The following is a 20,108-nucleotide window of genomic DNA, read 5'->3' as shown; positions in this document are numbered from 1 at the left end:
ACACAGATTTGAATTCTTTGTTGCTTGTCCAAGTATGTTTTTGTGAAGTAAGCATCCAAACAGGGCTATGAATAACATCGCAGCTAACGTTAGCTTAATTAGCTAGATGGCTATAGAGTTTTCATTTTAGCCACAAAATAAACAGTCAGGGTCTCGAAATAAGAAGCTGTTTTATTTGTATGAATGTCAAATGTTAAAACTGCGATTGGTATCGTTGAAAACTAAATTCTGTTGAACGGAAGTTCTAGAACGGGACTTTAACATGCATAGCAACAGTAACTAAGGCGGGGGCAGGGCTTAAGTTAAGTTTAAGTTTATTTATTTTATTAATCCTCCTGAGGGGAAATTCATTGCTTTTATTAAAGGTCAATGTCAGCACGTCATCCCACATTATCTAGCATGTTTCATGATAGATACTTGTCATACTTGATGAGCTGGAACAAAATACAACTGGATTACTTCCCAAGACAACACTAATGTGCGCACACACACACACACACACACACTCATTGCATCCCTTGATGTGCTGCGTTAAGTGTGTATGTGAATATCTTCCGCTTGCTGCACGTAAACACTGAGCGTTAGAGGAGCGCTGCCTCCGAGCTGCTCTTATGTAACTAATAATAATATTAAAAAAAACATACAAGTACAGACACACACATGCAAATGAAAATCAGGGATCTGTGTTTTGTAGCTTGGGGAAAAAGTTCAAACAATTTCAGAGACGTGGAAAGTCTTTGAAACACACAAACAGAGGATACAAGAACACACACACAGACACACACACACACACACACATACATACACACACTCACAAATAGACAGAAATGCTTAAATATTCTCAGACACACACTCAAATAGAGCAAAATGTCTTCCTCATGTTCTTCCTCTTCACCCCCCGCAGACGTGGAGCGGTCCTGAGAGATTATTGGCTCTGGACGAGTTGATTGACAGGTGTGAGACCAGTCAGGTGAAACACATGATGCAGGTCATCGAGCCTCAGTTCCAGAGAGACTTCATATCCCTGCTGCCCAAAGAGGTACACACACACACACACACACACACACACAGATATCGTCGCACTCAAGTCCTAATGTCCTCAAATGAGACAACATTTAAGTCCCAATGTCCTCAAATGAGACGACAGTAGAGTCCCAGTGTCCTCAAACGAGACGACAGCACAGTCCCAGTGTCCTCAAACGAGACAACAGTAGAGTCCCAATGTCCTCAAACGAGACAGCATTTAAGTCCCAATGTCCTCAAACGAGACAACAGTAGAGTCCCAATGTCCTCAAACGAGATGGCATTGAAGTCCCAATGTCCTCAAACGAGACAACAGTAGAGTCCCAATGTCCTCAAACAAGACGACAGTAGAGTCCCAGTGTCCTCAAACGAGATGACAGTAGAGTTCCAATGTCCTCAAACAAGACGACATTTAAGTCCCAATGTCCTCAAACAAGACGATAAAGTCCCAGTGTCCTCAAATGAGACGACATTTAAGTCCCAATGTCCTCAAACAAGATGGCAATTATGTCCCAGTGTCCTCAAACAAGATGATAAAGTCTGAATGTCCTCAAACGAGAGGACATTTAAGTCCCAGTGTCCTCAAACTAGATGATAAAGTCCGAATGTCCTCAAACGAGACGATAAAGTCCCAATCTCCTCAAGTGAGACGACATTTAAGTCCCAATGTCCTCAAACAAGATGACAATTAAGTCCCAGTGTCCTCAAACAAGATGATAAAGTCTGAATGTCCTCAAACGAGAGGACATTTAAGTCCCAGTGTCCTCAAACAAGATGATAAAGTCCCAATGTCCTCAAATGAGACGACATTTAAGTCCCAATGTCCTCAAACAAGATGACAATTAAGTCCCAGTGTCCTCAAACAAGATGATAGTCTGAATGTCCTCAAACGAGAGGACATTTAAGTCCCATTGTCCTCAAACAAGATGACAATAGAGTCCCAATGTCCTCAAACGATAAGACAATAGAACCCAAATGTCCTAAAACGAGACGACAATTAAGTCCGAATGTCCTCAAATGAGACAACAATAGAACCCCAATATCCTTCAACTAGGCGATAATAAAGTCCCAGTGTCCTCAAACGAGACGATAGTAAGGTTCCACACAATTCTTATCTTCAGGTGATTTTACACTAAAGAAAACAGACTTATTAAATTATATTTAATTTCTGACAGAAATCCTCGACACTGGACCTTTAAGTAAAGGATCTGAATAATTCTTCCCCCACGGTCCTATAATGTGATCTATAATAAAACAGATATGAAACATGTATATCAGTGACACAGCAGTGTTTAAAATGTGTGTGTCTGTGTGTTTGCAGTTAGCTCTGTACGTGCTGACCTTCCTGGCTCCCAGAGACCTGCTGCAGGCCGCTCAGACCTGCAGGTACTGGAGGATCCTGGCTGAAGACAACCTGCTGTGGAGGGAGAAGTGCCGAGAAGAAGGTAAACAGAGTAAAGACACAGTGCGCCATGTACTGGGTGTACTCTGCTGGGGGAATGAGAGCTCTGGTCTCAAATCAGGTCTCTGTAGTTTCATTAAACAGCTGCTGAGTGTCGTTTTTATTAGACAAACAGGAGGAAATGGAGCATGTATTGGGGACTATTTTCAATGGCGGATTAATCCACATTTGTGGCAGCAGGATGGTGTATGTAGGACTGAGTCAAAATGATTTACAGTGTGTGCTGATGATGATGAAGGGACGAGACCCAGTGCAGCAGTGTGGCTCACTGATGTGTTTTTAATGGGAAACAATGGAGCTCTATTGCGCTGAGGAAGAAGATATATATTAGGCCTTTGTGTTTGTTATGCATCACCAGACTTGTCCTTTAATTATGGAAGCAAACTTCCAATGATGGAACACTGACTGTGCAGCACAGCGTCCCGCCCTTTCCCTCCTCTTCACTCTTTGATTGCGTTTGCTTCGACACATCTTGATGAATCGTCTCCAAAACCTATAAAATGAGGAGAAACTGTTGTATTTCCTGTCGTGGCTGTGAGCGTTCATCATGTGGTGCCTGTGCACGGACTCTGGAGGTGTTTTCCACAGGGCAGATATGAAAAACAGGAGAGAAGGCAGGAGCTTACTGGATGTACAGTGCTTTCTAACCTGAGTGTAACATGCAAATACAGCTACACACACACAGTCAGTCAGTCACTCCACCTTCATTCAGCGCAATGCAGTGGCTCTGTGTGTGTGCCTGTGTGGTGCGTGTATATGTGTGTGTGTGTGTGTGTGTTTCTCTCTGGGCGTTCTGCCAGTCAGCCGAGATTCACTGCCAGCACTCAGCAGCCATACCAATGAGCCTACCTAGCGTTAGCACCACGCCACAGCCATACTAATGAAGCCAGCGTTAACTGCAGCCCACCAGCTTCATAAATAAGGCTAATTTGTATTTGCACTACAGCCCTGTCATACCAGTGGGATCACTGTTGGCATTAGCCAGCACTCTGTGAGAATATAAATGCTGATAATCTGCATTAGCACAATGCCAGTTAAATAATAATGGAGTTAGCGCTGATGGTACATGAACTCATATCAGATTCTTCTACACATGAATGAAAGGTAGAGAAGTTTTGGTTGGTTTATCCGATATTATGGTGATACAACCAAACTTATATTAGCTCAGACTACTGCAGTCTACAGTTCGGATCGTGTTTACCGTGTTCACATAAAGAGTCCATATGAAGGCCTCCCTCTTTTAGTGTAGAGAGCTGCATGGATGATGGTTTTTGTAGGATGGCGCAGAAGTTGTGCTGCAGTATCAGTAGCAGTTCTACTGATTTTGGTGTTTTCATGAGATTTAAGTCGTAATGAGGAAACGAAATGGATTCTACAACGAAGGTGTTTTGAATATTATTTTTTAGAGCATTTAACCAACATGTTGGTAACATTTGGCAGCTTATATCACAAAAAACAGTATGATTTTTAGGGGGCGGGGCTTAGCTGGAGGCACAACGATACTCCTCAGACATTAGTGCTGGCTAGCAAGTTCTGTTGGCTTGTTTTAGACAGTGGAGGAAGATGATGCGAGTGGTGCGTTCAGAAATACTCATTCTAAGTGTTGGAGCGAATTCTCACGTTGCGTTACTCGTGAAAGTTTGAACGCTACAGTATTTTGTTTTGACTCGCTTCATACGAAGTAGTGTAATCTAACATTAGCTGCTGCAGTTTCACTGATACGAAGCTACAGCATCTAATGTTAGCTTACACTGCTGTCACACCAGTGAAACTACAGCAGCTAATGTTAGCTCACACTACTGTCATACTAGTAAAACTACAGCAGCTAAGGTTAGCTTACACTGCTGTCATACTAGGGAAACTACAGCAGCTAATGCTAGCTTACACTGCTGTCATATCAGTGAAACTACAGTAGCTAATGTTAGCTTAGACAGCAGTTGTAACAGTTGTGCTAATTAAACTTATGATAGTGACAACTGCTGTGGCTAATGTTAGCTTATAGTATATATTAGCTTATAACTCTAGCCAGCCATTTTAATAGCCATGTTTGCTAGCTTATCTGATTGTAATTTCACTACAACAGCTAGCGTTAGCTTAAATGATGAGTTGAAATGTATGTCTTTATCTTTGGAGGACCAGTTAAGGCTACTGTATCTGTTAGCTTAGCATTTAGCAGTGCTTACAAAACTGTAATATTTAAGTTGTTTGAGTTGCTGTTCGTTTACACCGTTAATAAAAGAGTAAATAATCGTAGTGTTAATTGAAGTCAACTACCATTATTAAAGCACGTTAGCTTACACTGCACAGTTGCCAACAAACTACAGCAACTTTTTACGTTACATTATTTTCTTCAGCGATTATTTCTTTCTAGTGTGTGTTTGTATAGTAAAGTATGATTTTTACATATTTTGCTTTAAAAAATTACTTGAATGATTAAACGGTTATCAAAACTGTCTTTCGTCCTCTCCACAGGTGTGTCAGAGTATGCGTCAACTCGTCGTAGGAAGTGCTCACGGCCAGGTGTGGCGGTCAGTCCTTGGAAATCGGCCTACATTAGACAACACCGCATAGAGAACAACTGGAGGAAGGGAGACACACGGGAGCCCATGGTACACAGTCACACTGATCCAGCTGACAAGCGTGTATTTGATATGTAAACATGGATTAGTGACATTAAATCCGGGTCTCTGTCCCTCTCTCTCTGCAGGTGTTGAAAGGTCACGATGACCACGTGATCACGTGTCTGCAGTTCAGTGGTGACCTCATTGTCAGCGGCTCTGATGACAACACGCTCAAAGTCTGGTCCGCCATCACCGGCAAGGTAGAGCGCAGTGTCAGCAGAGACAGACATATTGATTATGCAAATTATGATTTTCTGCTGCTTCAGCTATAAAACACAAGTGTGTATGTGTGTGTTGGGGAGGTGTCTGGTTTGTCTCTTAAGATTACATCGTAGTATCGTTATACTGCTCAGTGTGCTGTAAGCAGTTGGTACGACTTTGTAGTGCTGCATAATTACATTTACCAGTAGTCTCCGTAGAAACAAGTCTTTAAGCCTCTGCGCCGGCAACAGCTTTGACTGGAGACATTATGTTTTCGGATTATCTGTCCATACGTCCATTCTTGTCAGTGATGAACTGATTAGATTTTGGTGTTTAAAGGTCAAGGTCACCGTGACCTTGGGTCTGTCATATTCTTGTGAGTGTGATATCTCAATAACGCCTTGAGGGATTTTTTTTTTCAAATTCAGCACAAATGTCCACTTGGAGTCAACAATGACGAGATAAAATTTTAGTGCTTTAAAGGTCAAGGTCGCTGTGACCTTGGGTCTGTTGTATTCTTGTGAACGTGATATCTCAAGAATGCATTGAGGGATTTTTTTTTTCAAATTCAGCACAGATGTCCACTTGGACTCAACAATGAACAGATTAAATTTTAGTGGTTAAAGGTCAAGGTCACTGTGACCTTGTGTCTGTCCTATTCTTGTGAATGCAATGTCTCAAAAATGCATTGAGATTTTCTTTTTTTTATTTTGGCACAAATTTCCACTGACAGTGATGATCAACAGATTAAATTTTAGTGGTAAAGGTCAAGGTCACTGAGATCTTGTGTCAGCCCTATTCTCAAGAACACATTGAGGGAATTTTTTTCAAATTTGGCACAAATGTCCATCTGGACTTAGGGATGAACTGATTAAATTTTGGTGGTCAAAGGTCTCATGAACACAATATCTCATAGTGCAATGAGAGAATTTCTTTAAATTTGGCACAAACATCCACTCTGACTCACTGATGAACTGATTAGATTTAAGTGGTCAAAGGTCAAGGTCACTGTGACCTTGTGTCTGCCCTATTCTCAAGAACCCAATATCTCAAGAACGCATTGAGGGAATTTCTTCAAATTTGGCACAAACATCCACTCTGGCTCAGCGACGAACTGATTAGAATTTGGTGGTCAAAGGTGAAATATCACTGTGACCCCACTCATCACATTTTTTGTCATAAGTAATTCATTCGCTAATTACGACAAAACTTCACACTAATGTCTAACAGGATAAAATAATGAAGCGATGAGATTTTATATCCAAAAGGTCAAAGGTCAACTTCACTGTGACATCATCATGTTCTGCATAAAACACTTCTCTGGTCATTATTAAACGTCATATCTCAGGAACAGAAGGGGAGACATTTGGTCAGAGACTGAGTTGGTGACACTGATCTTGAAACTGTGCTGATTGTATAGATCTTCTGTGCTGTCGGGTTGAAGATGTGTGTGAAGCGTCTGTGTTTTAGAATAAGTAGCTTTGTTACAGCAGCATCCATGTTGAAAGCATTATCAGCAGTCATTTTAAAGCATGTTTCACCATTTTCTAACATTTTAACGACCTGGATTTAATCCAGAATTTTGTTGCAGCCTTTGCATCAATTGGTGTAGTGCTGTGTGACGCAGCCAGTGTGTCACACAGCACAGAGTGTGTGTGTGTGTGTCGCCCTTAGAAGTCAGTCAGCATCATGAATTAGAATATAATAGAAGAGAACAGAGGCTTTTAATGTAGGTCAGCATGACCCATCAGAATACTATGAAGCTTATGTGGCTGAATAGAGAAGAAAGCAGTAGAATAGAATAGATTAGTGTCAGGCGGACCAGTTGTGTTAGTCAGGGTGTGTCTTTGAGATGTTATTTAAACAGAGTGTGTATACACTGACAGCCCGAGGCTCCTCTGTTTGAGTCCTCAACCTTTATGTGTGTTAAAGGCAAGGAGACAGTCCACAGTGTTTGTCCAAAGACTCTCTTTTAGCCTGTATGTTAGCCGTCACACGCCGGTCCTGTCTTTGCTCTCATCTGTAAATTGTGTGTATTTCCATTTAGAGTGAGCACAGCCTCAAACGTCTGCAGCTGTGAAATACAACACACACATTAATGCAGCAGTAGCATGAATCCAAAGACATCAGAATAGTTTAATATGTAGATTCAGCAGACATACACTTTTACTGAGGTAAGGTTTTGAATGTTTTACTTGTAGTGGAGTATTTTCACAGTGAAGTATTTGTACTTTTACTGCAGTAAAGGATCTGTGTTTTATTGTCGATGTGGTTTCGGTAGAACATTCTTTAACCAGACACACCTGCTCTCCTCTGCGTCTAGACCTGCCCTTTAGTGTGTGCCTTAGTTTGTGTGTGTTTCTGTGTGTGTGTGTGTGTGTGTGTGTGCGCGCACCCTGCAGAAAGAAAAACACACACCCACTTCTATACCCCGAAGGCATGACGAGGCGTGTGTTTCCGCTCGTCTCCCTGTAAAAAATTCACGGCGGTTACATTATCTTTATGATCAGGAACATGATGACAGGTTGACGGTCGCCCACTGCCGATAATCGCAGTAGTAACACAGTAGTTTCACTGTGTACTGCAGCACACACACACCCCCCCACATACACACACACCTTCCTCTTTCTCAGCAACAGTTGCCAAGGCAAAGTTTCCCTCTGTTGCCGCGGCAACCACCATTACAACACCTTCAAGGTGAAACTGCATTCTCTCTTTCTCTCTCCTCAAGCTGTGAAAAAGGAACAAATATTGACACACACTTTTACGACACACACGCTCAGCGCACATACACACGTATACACACACGCACATGAACTTTATTTGCACTTTAATTAACAGAAGATGGATGTAATTGTTGAATTTAATTAGCAGTGTCACCTAATCTGGATTTTAATTTATTTTTTAATTTATTTTTTGATGGGATTTGTGTAATTATGTTCAGTAAATGGGCATTTTAATGTGAAATGTGCTAATTATGGTGCAACACACAGAAATGAGTGAAACACATGAGTGAGCAGTGAATTTATTCATTTTAGAGTTCACAGTCTTGTGGTTTTAGCTCAGTTACTGAAGTCAGTGTCTCTCTTTTGGGTAAAGCTCTTGTAAAAATAAAATTTCAACCTTACGTCCTGGTTTTAATCAGGGCTGAAACGATTTGCTGAGTACCTCAAATAAATTGTTAAATCCAGCACAACTATACAGTGCACTGTGTTTCACATGGATGGTTGTGTCTGTTGCACAACGCATCATGTTACTTTCCCTGATGATAGCCTGCGCAGCTGCACGGATTGCAAAACTATGGAGGAAGAGGGACGAAGAGAAAGTGTACAAACAAAATGAGAAAAGAATGAAACAATAAAATTAAACATATTGTGTTAAAGTGCAAAGACTTTTGGTAGTAGTTGGAATTTCCAGTCAGATTAAACGAAAATAAAATTCAGACCAAATTACAACAACAAAGTAAGAACTAATATGAATTTATAATGGCTGGTTATAAATTTTCCCCCACGAATACAACATGCTAATATTATTAGCACAAGTCTATGGCATTTTACATTGTATGAATTAGCGTAGCAGTTAGCAGAGTTGTCCTCTGCTCATATGAAGCCAGGAACAACAGCAACATGTCAGACTGCATGCGCTCCAGATCTTAACACAGATTTTAAAAAGAAAGTAACACTTATGTAGTGTCTGTGCCCAAGCTGAGATAACCCCGATGACATCACTGTGACATCATCAGGGTCACGACACGATGCAACTGATAAAACCAGTGGAATGTTCCTTTAATGAAGAGCGATAACGAGCATCTGTTCATCAAAGTGTTGCTCTCTGTCTCTCAGTGTCTGCGGACGTTGACGGGTCACACCGGCGGCGTGTGGTGCAGTCAGATGGCGGTCGCCACGGTGATCAGCGGCTCCACCGACCGGACGCTGCGCGTGTGGGACGCCGAGAGCGGCGAGTGTGTCCACACGCTGTACGGACACACGTCCACTGTGCGCTGCATGCATCTCCACGGCAACCGGTAAGACACACACACACACACACACACACACACACGCTTTAGGAACACCTAACATTTTGCTGCATTCATTTCCATGACAACCAGAAAAAGACTCTCTACCACACACACACACACACACACACACACACACTTAGAGTAACACACTCATGTACTCTACTGACACACATGCCCATTGCCTGCTGCTTGTCTCCATGGCAACCAGTATAACATCAGTGGAGTATATTCATTGTACGCACTCTCATAAACACAAACAAAACTAACAACATAAAGCAACACACACACACACATACACACTATACATACAGAAGGACACACAAACACAATAAGCACACACAACTACACATTAATTACACACGCATACATTATAAATCATGCTAAGACTATAAATAAACACACACTACGCAAACACCACGTGCAGAGACACACATCTACACACTACATACACAATGCATGGACCATTCACATACAATACACACACACACACACACACTCACACACTGAGATGATGAACTGGGTCATCACAGCGTGAGCACACACACTTGACTCTCATTTTAATAAGACAAACTTGAAACTGCCCTGATTGGCCGGCGCTGCAGTGATGTCATCCCTCCCTCTGTCTCTCAGGGTGGTGTCGGGCTCCCGGGACACGACGTTGCGCGTGTGGGACGTGTCAACGGGCCGCTGCGAGCACGTGCTGACGGGCCACGTGGCGGCGGTGCGCTGCGTTCAGTACGACGGGCGCCGCGTGGTGTCGGGCGGCTACGACTACATGGTGAAGGTGTGGGACCCCGAGACAGAGGCGTGTCTGCACACGCTGCAGGGGCACACCAACAGAGTGTACTCACTGCAGGTACACACACACACACACACACACACACACACACACGTATATGAGAAGAGCTCATACATAGTAAAGACCTTTTATTAATAAATAAAACTCTGATTCTAACCTGATCTGTTCTCATAAAAATCACATTTTCTCTGAGTTTAGAATTAAACAAACAAGCAGCTGGATCACAGAGCTGACGTCCTGCTAAGTGTGCTTACACCTTTCTATATGAGACATGACGTCCCTGTGTGTTATTAACTCATCATATCTTCTCTGTCTTCGCAGTTTGATGGTGTGTTCGTGGTGAGCGGCTCGTTGGACACGTCAATCAGAGTCTGGGACGCAGAGACAGGTAGAGACACTCTTTAGTTCACACATAAATTAAATCAGCACGTAAATATACGCTTGGTTAAAAATTAACCAGTTCATCAGGAACATGTAGTCTGAAAATTATCAGTTGTTCTGAGAGGCTGATGCATCTTTATCGTCATTTAAAAGGCTGTTACGATGTGGTAAAGTGTTCCAGTATTTTTCAACCCATTTTATGCTGATGACAATAAATATATTGTAACATCAACACCTCTCCAACATTCTAGTGTTTAGTAAAGGATTTATTGTTCTTGCAGTTAGCTAAGAGCTAAATATGTACCATAAATTATAAAACAATCATCACAAAATTACACTGTAAATTAGAAATAGAATAATTAAAGATTATTACATTTCATTAAAGAAATTGTGTCCATTAGCTTTGAAATAAACCAAATAAAATCCCTATTAATATTATACAATAATAAATTACACAATAAAACACAGTCAAAGCCATCTCCACACTACACACGCAGAACATTTATAAACAAAATTAGAAAAGAATTAAACAATAAAATAAAACATATCATGTACTAAGTACCGCTAAAGGATGGAACATATATAGTTACGTACATGTATACACACGGTGAAATATTATAAATATGTTAAGGTGCAAAAAGACTTTTAATAGTATTTGGAATTTCAAGTCAGATAAAACGAAAAAAAAAAAAATTCAGACCAAATTACAACACAAGTAAGAATCTACATAAATTTAAAGTTATGGAAGCCGGGAAAGGCAGTGCTTGCAATTTTTTTTTAAATGACATTATCTAAAACAAAAATGAAAACTGTTCAAATCAGAAAACAAAATGTTGTTTAGCTTTTATTACTTCTAATGTTTATTGGAGTCAGGTGTCATATTTGGCCACAATCAAACAAGAAATGAGTCAAAAAGTCATTTTTTTGTGATAGATTATCTTATTTTATCGAGAAAACAACCTTTTTTTTTTTGAGAATCTACATAAATTAAACTGTTATTGCAAGAAAATAATCTTTGTTATCTCCAAATAACAAAATATAGGATAGGGAAAAATAAGCCCGGGGCTTCAGCCTACTCCTTTTTCTCAAAATGCATTTAACTGAAATAAAAATGGTTCATTCTTTCAAAAAAAAAAATAAACAACTGAAAAAAATTGCAATCACGGCTCCTCTTGGCTTCCGTATGATGTAAACCAAAATTATTTTCTTTCTAATGAAATCAACCAGTTTTCAGTGATTATGTCGTCAAAAACTCGTCGAAATAATTTAAAAGATTTTATAAACGTGTAAATAAATCTGCACATTGTGGTTTAAAATAAACCTGTTTATTCGAAGTTAAACCGCTAACCTGAAACTGTCCCGTCCAGGTGGGTGTGTCCACACGCTGACGGGCCACCAATCGCTGACCAGCGGCATGGAGCTGCGTGACAACATCCTTGTGTCGGGGAACGCCGACTCGACGGTCCGAGTGTGGGACGTGCGGACGGGACAGTGCCTCCACACACTGCAAGGTGAGACAGTGAGAGAACAATGACGTCCCTGAGAGGGTTTGTGTCAGAGGGAACAATGAGAGCAGCGTGAAGGTGAGATGATGGCGGCCGAGTCAGCGCTAAAACACACAAGTCTGCAGTCCTCTTGGAGACGGAGAGGAAACACTGGAACAGGGAACAGAACACAGACGAGGGAGAAGAAGAGTGAATCAGAAATAAAGTAAAACCAGAGCTAAAGTTTATTTTAAGATGCGGAGAGAGGAGACGAGGGAACAAAGAGGACATGAAGGTAATTCATTATAGCAAGTGGAAACAAGAAGAGGAAGGAAGTACAAGTGGCAATACCACGGTGAAAAAAGTACTCTGTTACATGTAAGAGTCCTGCGTTCACAATCCTACGGTACATAGGACCGTAGGATCCTCCTGGGCGCCTCCCGCTGGAGGTGTTAAGGGCAGGTCCCACTGGTAGGAGGCCCCGGGGCAGACCCAGAACATGTTTGAGGGATTATAAATCTCATCTGCTCTGGGAACACCTTGGGGTCCTCCAGGAGGAGCTGGAAAGCTCACTGAGCCAGTTTCTGTTGGATTAACTTTATCTTGTGTTTCCTTCAGGTCCCAACAAGCACCAGTCGGCGGTGACGTGCCTGCAGTTCTGCAGAGGTTTGGTTCTGTCCAGCTCCGACGACGGGACGGTCAAACTGTGGGACCTGAAGACCGGAGCCTGGCTGCGAGACGTGGTGGCCCTGCAGAGCCGCGGATCAGGTCAGGACCCACCACCACCATCTGCTGTACACTCACCTGTTACAGATACCTGAGTCTAAATCAATCACTCGTTGTCTCTCGACAGGTGGCGTCGTGTGGCGAATCAGAGCGTCCGATACTCGGCTGGTTTGTGCTGCCGGCAGCAGGAACGGGACGGAGGAGACCAAACTGCTGGTGCTGGACTTCGACCTGGACGACAAGAAGAAGGAGACGGAGTGAGGAATGAAGCAAAGACGCCATAAAAGAAGTTTGGAAGTTAATTTCATTTTGACCAAAGTCATGGCTGGATCCGCTTCCTCCAGCTGTCAGACAGACAGGTATGAATGTCGCAACACATCCTGATTGGCCGGCAGACATATGGACACATTGGGAGGACAGCTGGACGGACAGAACATCCACTATGACCTGGATACCCAATGTGGATGATACAAAAATGGCCAAAATATCAAAACTTTGACTTCATATAGCTGCACTGACATGGACGACGCCATATTGGACGCCACAATCACCCAAATGACCATCGCAAACATGGCGACAAATGAATGTTTTTGCCGCTTTGACGGACAGAAACAAGGATGTACGTTCTTTTCTACGACACACGGTGAATGTTTGACAAACAGACAGACAGACATACGGATACGTGCTGATCAAAAACGATTCAGATGGATGTTCATGGATGGATGGTTGAATGTAACCGATGGAGGGACGAGGGCATTGACTTCTATTGCTGCTGAACCAATGAGGAGCTCTACAACGCCGATAAACATAACAATCCAAATGTACCAAATCTTGAAGGCCAGAGACACGCGGGCAACTTCTTGAGGCAATGGGACGGGCAATGTTGCTTTGAATCAGTATTGTTTTCATACCAGCAGCCAACCTACGGCGGCTTATTAGGGCCACTGTAGGTTAAAAAAAAAATAGAGCAGGGTACTGGGGTAATAATAAATAACCTTAGAATTTCAAAGATTAAAGTCGAAATTTCACAAGAAAAATCAACAAAATTTACAAGACAAACTGTAGTGAGGAATTTGTGTTGGATGAATGAGTCAAGCACAGGACTTTCACCCAGGGGACCAGGGTTTGTGTCCCATGTGAGCCAACATTGGCTTTTTATTTTCAGTTTTTGGGATGTATAAAGCTGCTGAATGCACACTGTTTACACAAAACGTGGTTCCTTGACAAAAAACAAAAGAACAAACACTATTTTTCCTAGTAAATTTGTTACTTTAATCTCAGAGAATATTCAATATTTTCTCGTAAATTTATGACTTAGATCTTAAAATTCTTCTTTTTTTCTCACAAATTTATGATTTTATAATCTCATAATATTTAAAGTCCTTTATGGTAAATTTGTGTTTAATTTATGACATAAATCTTGGATATTTTTATGCAGATTTATGACTTGACAATCTCAAGTCAAGATAATATTTGAGGTTTTTTGGTAAATTTACCACTTCAGTATCAGAGAATGTCCATTTATTCTTGTAAATTTTACAAATTAAAACCCAGAAATCATTCGTTTTTTTTTTTCCCTCAAATTTATCTCTTTATAATCTTAGAGAATATTTGAAATTTAGTATTGTAAATTTGTGAGGTTTTTTTTTTTCCATTACAAATTTACCACTTTAATCTTGGACAATATCAACGTTTTTTTTTCTCAGAAATTTAAGATAAAAGCCATAAATTTACGAGTGTTTGTCACAAATTTATGACTTTCAGAGAATATTAAAAAGATTTTCTCATAAATTTTAGATTTTTTTTTCTGATTAATTTACCACTTAAATCCCAGAGAATATTCAGGGTTGTTTTTTACGCATTAATTTACGACTTTGATCTTAAAGATTCTTCTTTTTTCTCACCAATTTATGATTTTATAATCTCCGAGAGTATTCAAATTCTTTTATGGTAAATTTGTGAGTTTTGAATTTATGATACAAATCTTGGACAGCCACAGTTTTTTCATGCACATTTATGATTTTATAATCTCAACAACTTTAAACCAGGAAATAATTCATTTGTTTTTTGTTTTGCAAATTTATCACTTTTTAATCTCAGAGATTTTAAGTTGTTATAAATTTGTGATTTTTTTCTCGTAAATTTACGACTCAAACTTGAAATTTCTTAATTTTTTTGGTCACAAATTTATGAATTTTTAATCTTAGCAATTATTTAAAAAAAAATTATTTTTTTTTTTTGTTTGTTTCCCATAAATTTACCACTTTAATCTCAGAGAATATCCAAATTATTTTCTGGTAAATTTACAACTTTAATGTTGAAAACTCTGAGCTGTCTGTGACTGTTACTCCTCCCCTGGCTCAATTTAATTTTATTTAAAAATGTTTTACCTATGATTGCCCTAATACACCATCGTACTGTCATAGCAGGCATTTTTCTGTTGCCGTTGTTTTTTTACATAGTTGCCCATGAAGTTGCCCGTCTCCGTTGCCTCTGCACGTCCTTAATGTGTGTCGGCCCTGCAGTACTGTAACATATGTTTGTGAGCCGATGGCGGCGCAGGAAACGCTGGCCGTTATCTCAACTGGTGAAAGTGGCTGGAGTGAAAGTTTCCCATCCAGCAGAGAGGAGAGGACTGAAGTGGAAACCAGTATAATCCCGTCACAACCAGAGTCTTACATCTGCAAACCAAACCCTCGCTTTGATTCAAGCTTCACAGCCGCCTGTTTTGAAGGTTAAAAAACCATTATTTTAAAAGCAGAGGAGGATTAATGTAATCGCTCAAAGCTGCTCGTCACCTCTATAAAACCTTTACAAGTGCACTGCACATTAAGTCACTCACATGTTTCAGTGATTCACGCTGCAGTTTGGCTCAAAATGCAAATCCTCAGTCTGTGTGTTCGCGCCAAAAGTGAAAGTAAAGACAGAAAACGTGCCATCGTTAATGCTGTTAGTAACACCTGAGTTTCTGCTGCTGACGAGTCAAAGAACACAGTGCAGATCTGTAGGGTTGCCGAACACTAAATCACCCGTACACTAAATCACCCGTACACTCAACTAGTTTCAATCAGTAATCAGGCTTTTCCTTCAACATGTTGTAGTTTGTCTTGCTAAATGTAAAATAAGATACTTTTTATTGCAAGAAACTGAAATTAAAATCAGAAAAAAATAGCTTTAATGAACCAACTTTACGTTTAAAGCGGTTTCTTCTAATCAGTGATTCTTGTTCAAATTTTTCTCATAATTTTTCTCTACAGCCCGGAAAATTGCAGGAAGATCAATATGCAGAAAGATTAGCGTAGCAAAGAAAGGACATTTAATTAATCGGCAATTTATTTATGAAGTTTAATTACTACTGAATACTTCAAGCTGAACTCTACCACTGCATTTACATCATTTTAGATTTTCAAAAGGGTAATTTCAGGTTTCACCATTTCAAAAAAAATTCAGATTGTAGTTCACAATATAAAATATAGAAAATGTACTTCCTTTGTCCCTTCTGTGCTTCCATAGCCGGAGTTTGAGTCATCAGACAGCAGCAGCTGTTTTCTTTTAATCAAAATCTGTAAATGGTCGCGTGTCTCCCTCAGCTTACTAACAACTCATGAACTCCCTTTTTCTTTGCCATAAATGTCTGAATTTAGCTCATAATTAAATTGTAATTTAGCAAGAAAAACAAATCAACATTTAAAAAAGACTAAGGAAGCACAGAAAAAGCCATTTAATGACCACTTAATTGTGAAATTTAATCACAACTAAATAATGTTGAATAAAAAAACATCTGAATTTTTCTGTTTTTTTTAATTTCATTTCATTCGGTTATATTTCACAATATACAAAAAAAAAAAAGAATTTAAATGATTTTGTCCTTCCTGTGCCTCTATACAATCCTTTGATTCATCTGTCTTTAGCTGCGTTCAAAGCTAAATCTCCAAAGGGTCACTCCTCATGTTTCTCCTCAGCTTATCAAATATTGAAAAAAATACATAAATGATTTAAAACAACTCCCCTTACCAGATATTAATCCAACATAAGCTGCCGTTGCCAGGCAACACCTCCAGCCAATCACCAGAGGTCTGGGTGATGTTTCCATGCGGTGAAAGTTGATCTTTCTGCAGGTGTGAGGCTCTGGTGACGTCATCGTGTAAAATAGTGTAAATAACACAAAGAGGATGTAAATATTCAGCTTTTTATAAGAAGAGAAACAGAAAATATGGAGAGAGGAGATGAGGATGGAGGGATGAATGTGGATCAATAAAGATGAGTTTTATAAAAACGCTGAGTGGTCGACGTGTTCTTTCACAGAGAGATTTCTGAAACATTTTACTGCACAAAGACTGCTTTTACTTTTGATCATGTTAAGTACATTTTGCTGAAAATACTTAGATAAGGTTCTGAATGCAGAAACTTGTACTCAAGTATTTTGTCAGTATCAATACTGAAGTAAAGGATTTGAATACTTCTTCCAAAAACCATTTAAGGATGCACAGAAATAGAATCTATTAATTGAAGTAATTTCATTATTACAGTTTATTTCACTTTAGTTATGATGAGCCCAATCAGGACATTCCTGTAATTTTTGATACACATTAAATTTTACTTTGTACGCCTGATTTTAACAAGACTTTTTTTTACAAGAATCTGCAGCAGCACTGGCAGCTCGGTGAGTATAAAATCTATATATGATCCATTATGTATTTACAATGTAATTCTACACACCATGTATTTAAAGAAAATGCTTATGAGACAGCTAGATAAGTAGAAAAATGTTTTAAAGTTAAGGCAAACATGATTTAACTGTCATGTATTGTGAGTTATATCAGCCAGCATATGTATTTTATCAGATTTATATATATGTAGTATTTTCTCTGCTTGACATTGAAACATAAACACATGCTCCTCCAAAGTCCAGAGGTAATTTAATTGATCTACACAGTTTTATGTTTTCTTAACTTGATAATAAATTATTGATTGGTTATTGTGCTGTTTATGTGCCTGCAACTCTGAGGGAGTAATTTGCATTATTTAACAGATCTATAATACACTGGGTTTACATAGCGCTTTTCAGGATACTCAAAGACGCTTAAAGATATTACAATTACAAAGATACCTGAAATGACTAGGGACACACAAAATGGCTGCAAACAGACACAATACAACTACAAAGAGACACAGAAAGACTACAAAAGAGACACAAACTGACTGCAGAGAGACACAAAACAATTACAGACACAATACAACTACAAAGAGACACAGAAAGACTACAAAGAGACACAAAAGGACTGCAGAAAGACAAAATATCTGCAGACACAAAACAACTTCAAAGAGACAATACAACTACAAAGAGTTGCAAAATGACCACAGAGACACAAAATATCTGCAGAGACACCAAACGACTACAAAGAGACACAAAACAATTTCTAAAGAGACAAAACATGGCTGCAAAGAGAAACAAAATGACTGCAGACACAAAACAACAAAGAGACACAAACTGACTGCAGAGAGATACAAAACAATTACAGAGACAAATCAACTACAAAGAGACACAAAATGACTGCAGAGAGACAAAATATCTGCAGAGACACAAAACAACTTCAAAGAGACACAAAACAACTACAGAGTTACAAAATGACCGCAGAGACACAACATATCTGCAGAGACACCAAATGACTACAAAGAGACACAAAACAATTGCAAAGAGACACAAAATTACAAAGAGACAATAAGACTACAAAGAGACTGCAAAAGGCAAAACCACTACAAAGAGACACAAAATGACTGCAGAGAGACACAAAACATGGCTGCAAAGAGACACAAAACTACAAAGAGACAATATGACTACAAAGAGACACAAAATGACTACAGACACAAAACAACTACAAAGAGACACAAACTGACTGCAGAGAGACACAAAACAATTACAGAGACAAAACAACTACAAAGAGACACAAAACAACTACAAAGAGACAGAAAATGGCTGCAAACCTGAGTAAAGAGCACTTCTTCCACCCACACTCTAAACTGAGGGTTTTGAATGCAGGACTTTAATGAGATACCGTGGGTAAGGGAGTAGTTTTACACTGTAGTTTTGCCTCTTCTTCCACCACTGTTTGGCACTAATTATGTGGGAAACAGAGACAGTGTTTAATTTGTCATAATCAAATTATACTTAATTATATTATAATTATAATTAATTAGTTCCCATTAATTGCTGGTGTAAGATTGAGAGTCTGTTAATCAGCGCACAGCAGATCAGCTGAACGTGTAAAAATAGGGCAAACATTCATTTTAACATGAAGGAGAAAGTTTTCAATAATATCTGAATAATGAATGAGTATTTACCAGTGTGTGTGTGTGTGTGTGTGTGTGTGTGTGTGTGTGCGCGAAAATGTAAATCAGAGTGAAGCTCTCTGCAGAAATACAACTTAATAAGAAAAAACAAACTCAGTGTGTGTGTGTGTGTGTGTGTGTGTGTGTGTGTGTGTGTGTTTCATCCTGTTTGGCCCAGAAACTGATGGGGAGGTTACCATGGTAACCACGCCGGAGGGCAGTGCGACTACACGTCAGAGGTTTTTCCACAAAAACCTGCAGAGGAGCAGAAAGGTTTCAGAGCTGAACGATATTAAAGCATCAAGGTGTTTGTAGTTCTGTCAGCGGAGGAGGAAGTGTTCAGATCTTTACTGGAGTAAAAGTACCACCACCACCACTCAGTCACAGGCCGGCGTCACAAGTGAAAGTCCTGTATTGAAAACGTTAGTTCAGTAAGAGTATATACATTTCACAGTGTATCGAAAGTAAAGTCGCTCAATGCAGAAGAATGCAAAAACAAAAGGTAATGACATATTACTGTATGTAACTGATTACTTAACAGACCCACTGGGTCCAGGGGCCAAAGGGTTAGGGGCCCCCCAGGCCTTCATTTGTAAAATGATGCTTAAATTAATCAACTAGCAAGCCTCAAAGTTACTACAGAACTACACAAAACTACAAAGAAAAACAGGAGAGAGGCATGAAACAACAACGAGACACAAAACAACCAAGAAGAGACACACAATCACTACAGAGATATTACACAGAATGACTACAAAAAAGACAAAACATCCACAGACACAAAATTACCTCAGAGACACAACTTAGACTCACCAGTTAACCTGCATGTCTTTGGACTGTGGGAGGAAGCTGGAGCACCTGGAGGAAACCCACGCCTCCTGGTTCAAACCAGGAACCCTCCTGCTGTGAGGCGCCAGTGCTAACCACTGCACCACCGTGCTGCAGAGTAATCACAGTGAAGTATTTTATATGACTGGATTTTAATCATTATTATTAACACAACTGAAAGTGTCATCATGTAGTTAGCTTAGCTTAGCTTAGCATAAAGATGGAGTCAGAGCTA

The 20,108-nt window shown here is 39.8% G+C and overlaps 1 protein-coding gene across 2 annotated transcripts in view; it reads left to right on the top strand.

The window, feature by feature from the left end:
* Positions 1–19,732, top strand: part of LOC117245836 (F-box/WD repeat-containing protein 7-like) — a 44,990-nt gene extending 25,258 nt beyond the window's left edge. The window contains exons 5-14 of one of the 2 annotated variants that reach the window (XM_033609395.2): positions 905–1,039; positions 2,345–2,468; positions 4,958–5,094; positions 5,193–5,306; positions 9,150–9,331; positions 9,956–10,181; positions 10,446–10,512; positions 11,873–12,016; positions 12,608–12,757; positions 12,843–19,732. In XM_033609395.2, coding sequence (XP_033465286.2) covers positions 905–1,039; positions 2,345–2,468; positions 4,958–5,094; positions 5,193–5,306; positions 9,150–9,331; positions 9,956–10,181; positions 10,446–10,512; positions 11,873–12,016; positions 12,608–12,757; positions 12,843–12,976 — 1,413 coding nt within the window. In that variant the 3' untranslated portion in view covers positions 12,977–19,732. The remainder of the gene's footprint in view (positions 1–904; positions 1,040–2,344; positions 2,469–4,957; positions 5,095–5,192; positions 5,307–9,149; positions 9,332–9,955; positions 10,182–10,445; positions 10,513–11,872; positions 12,017–12,607; positions 12,758–12,842) is intronic. The other variant, XM_033609396.2, reaches the window with a different exon arrangement.
* Positions 19,733–20,108: the final 376 nt, after the last annotated feature.

This window comes from Epinephelus lanceolatus, chromosome 22, assembly GCF_041903045.1.
Source record: "Epinephelus lanceolatus isolate andai-2023 chromosome 22, ASM4190304v1, whole genome shotgun sequence".
Classification (NCBI taxonomy): domain Eukaryota; kingdom Metazoa; phylum Chordata; class Actinopteri; order Perciformes; family Serranidae; genus Epinephelus; species Epinephelus lanceolatus.
Note: the sequence above shows the minus strand (reverse complement) of the source record. Positions and strands in the feature narration are given on the sequence as shown.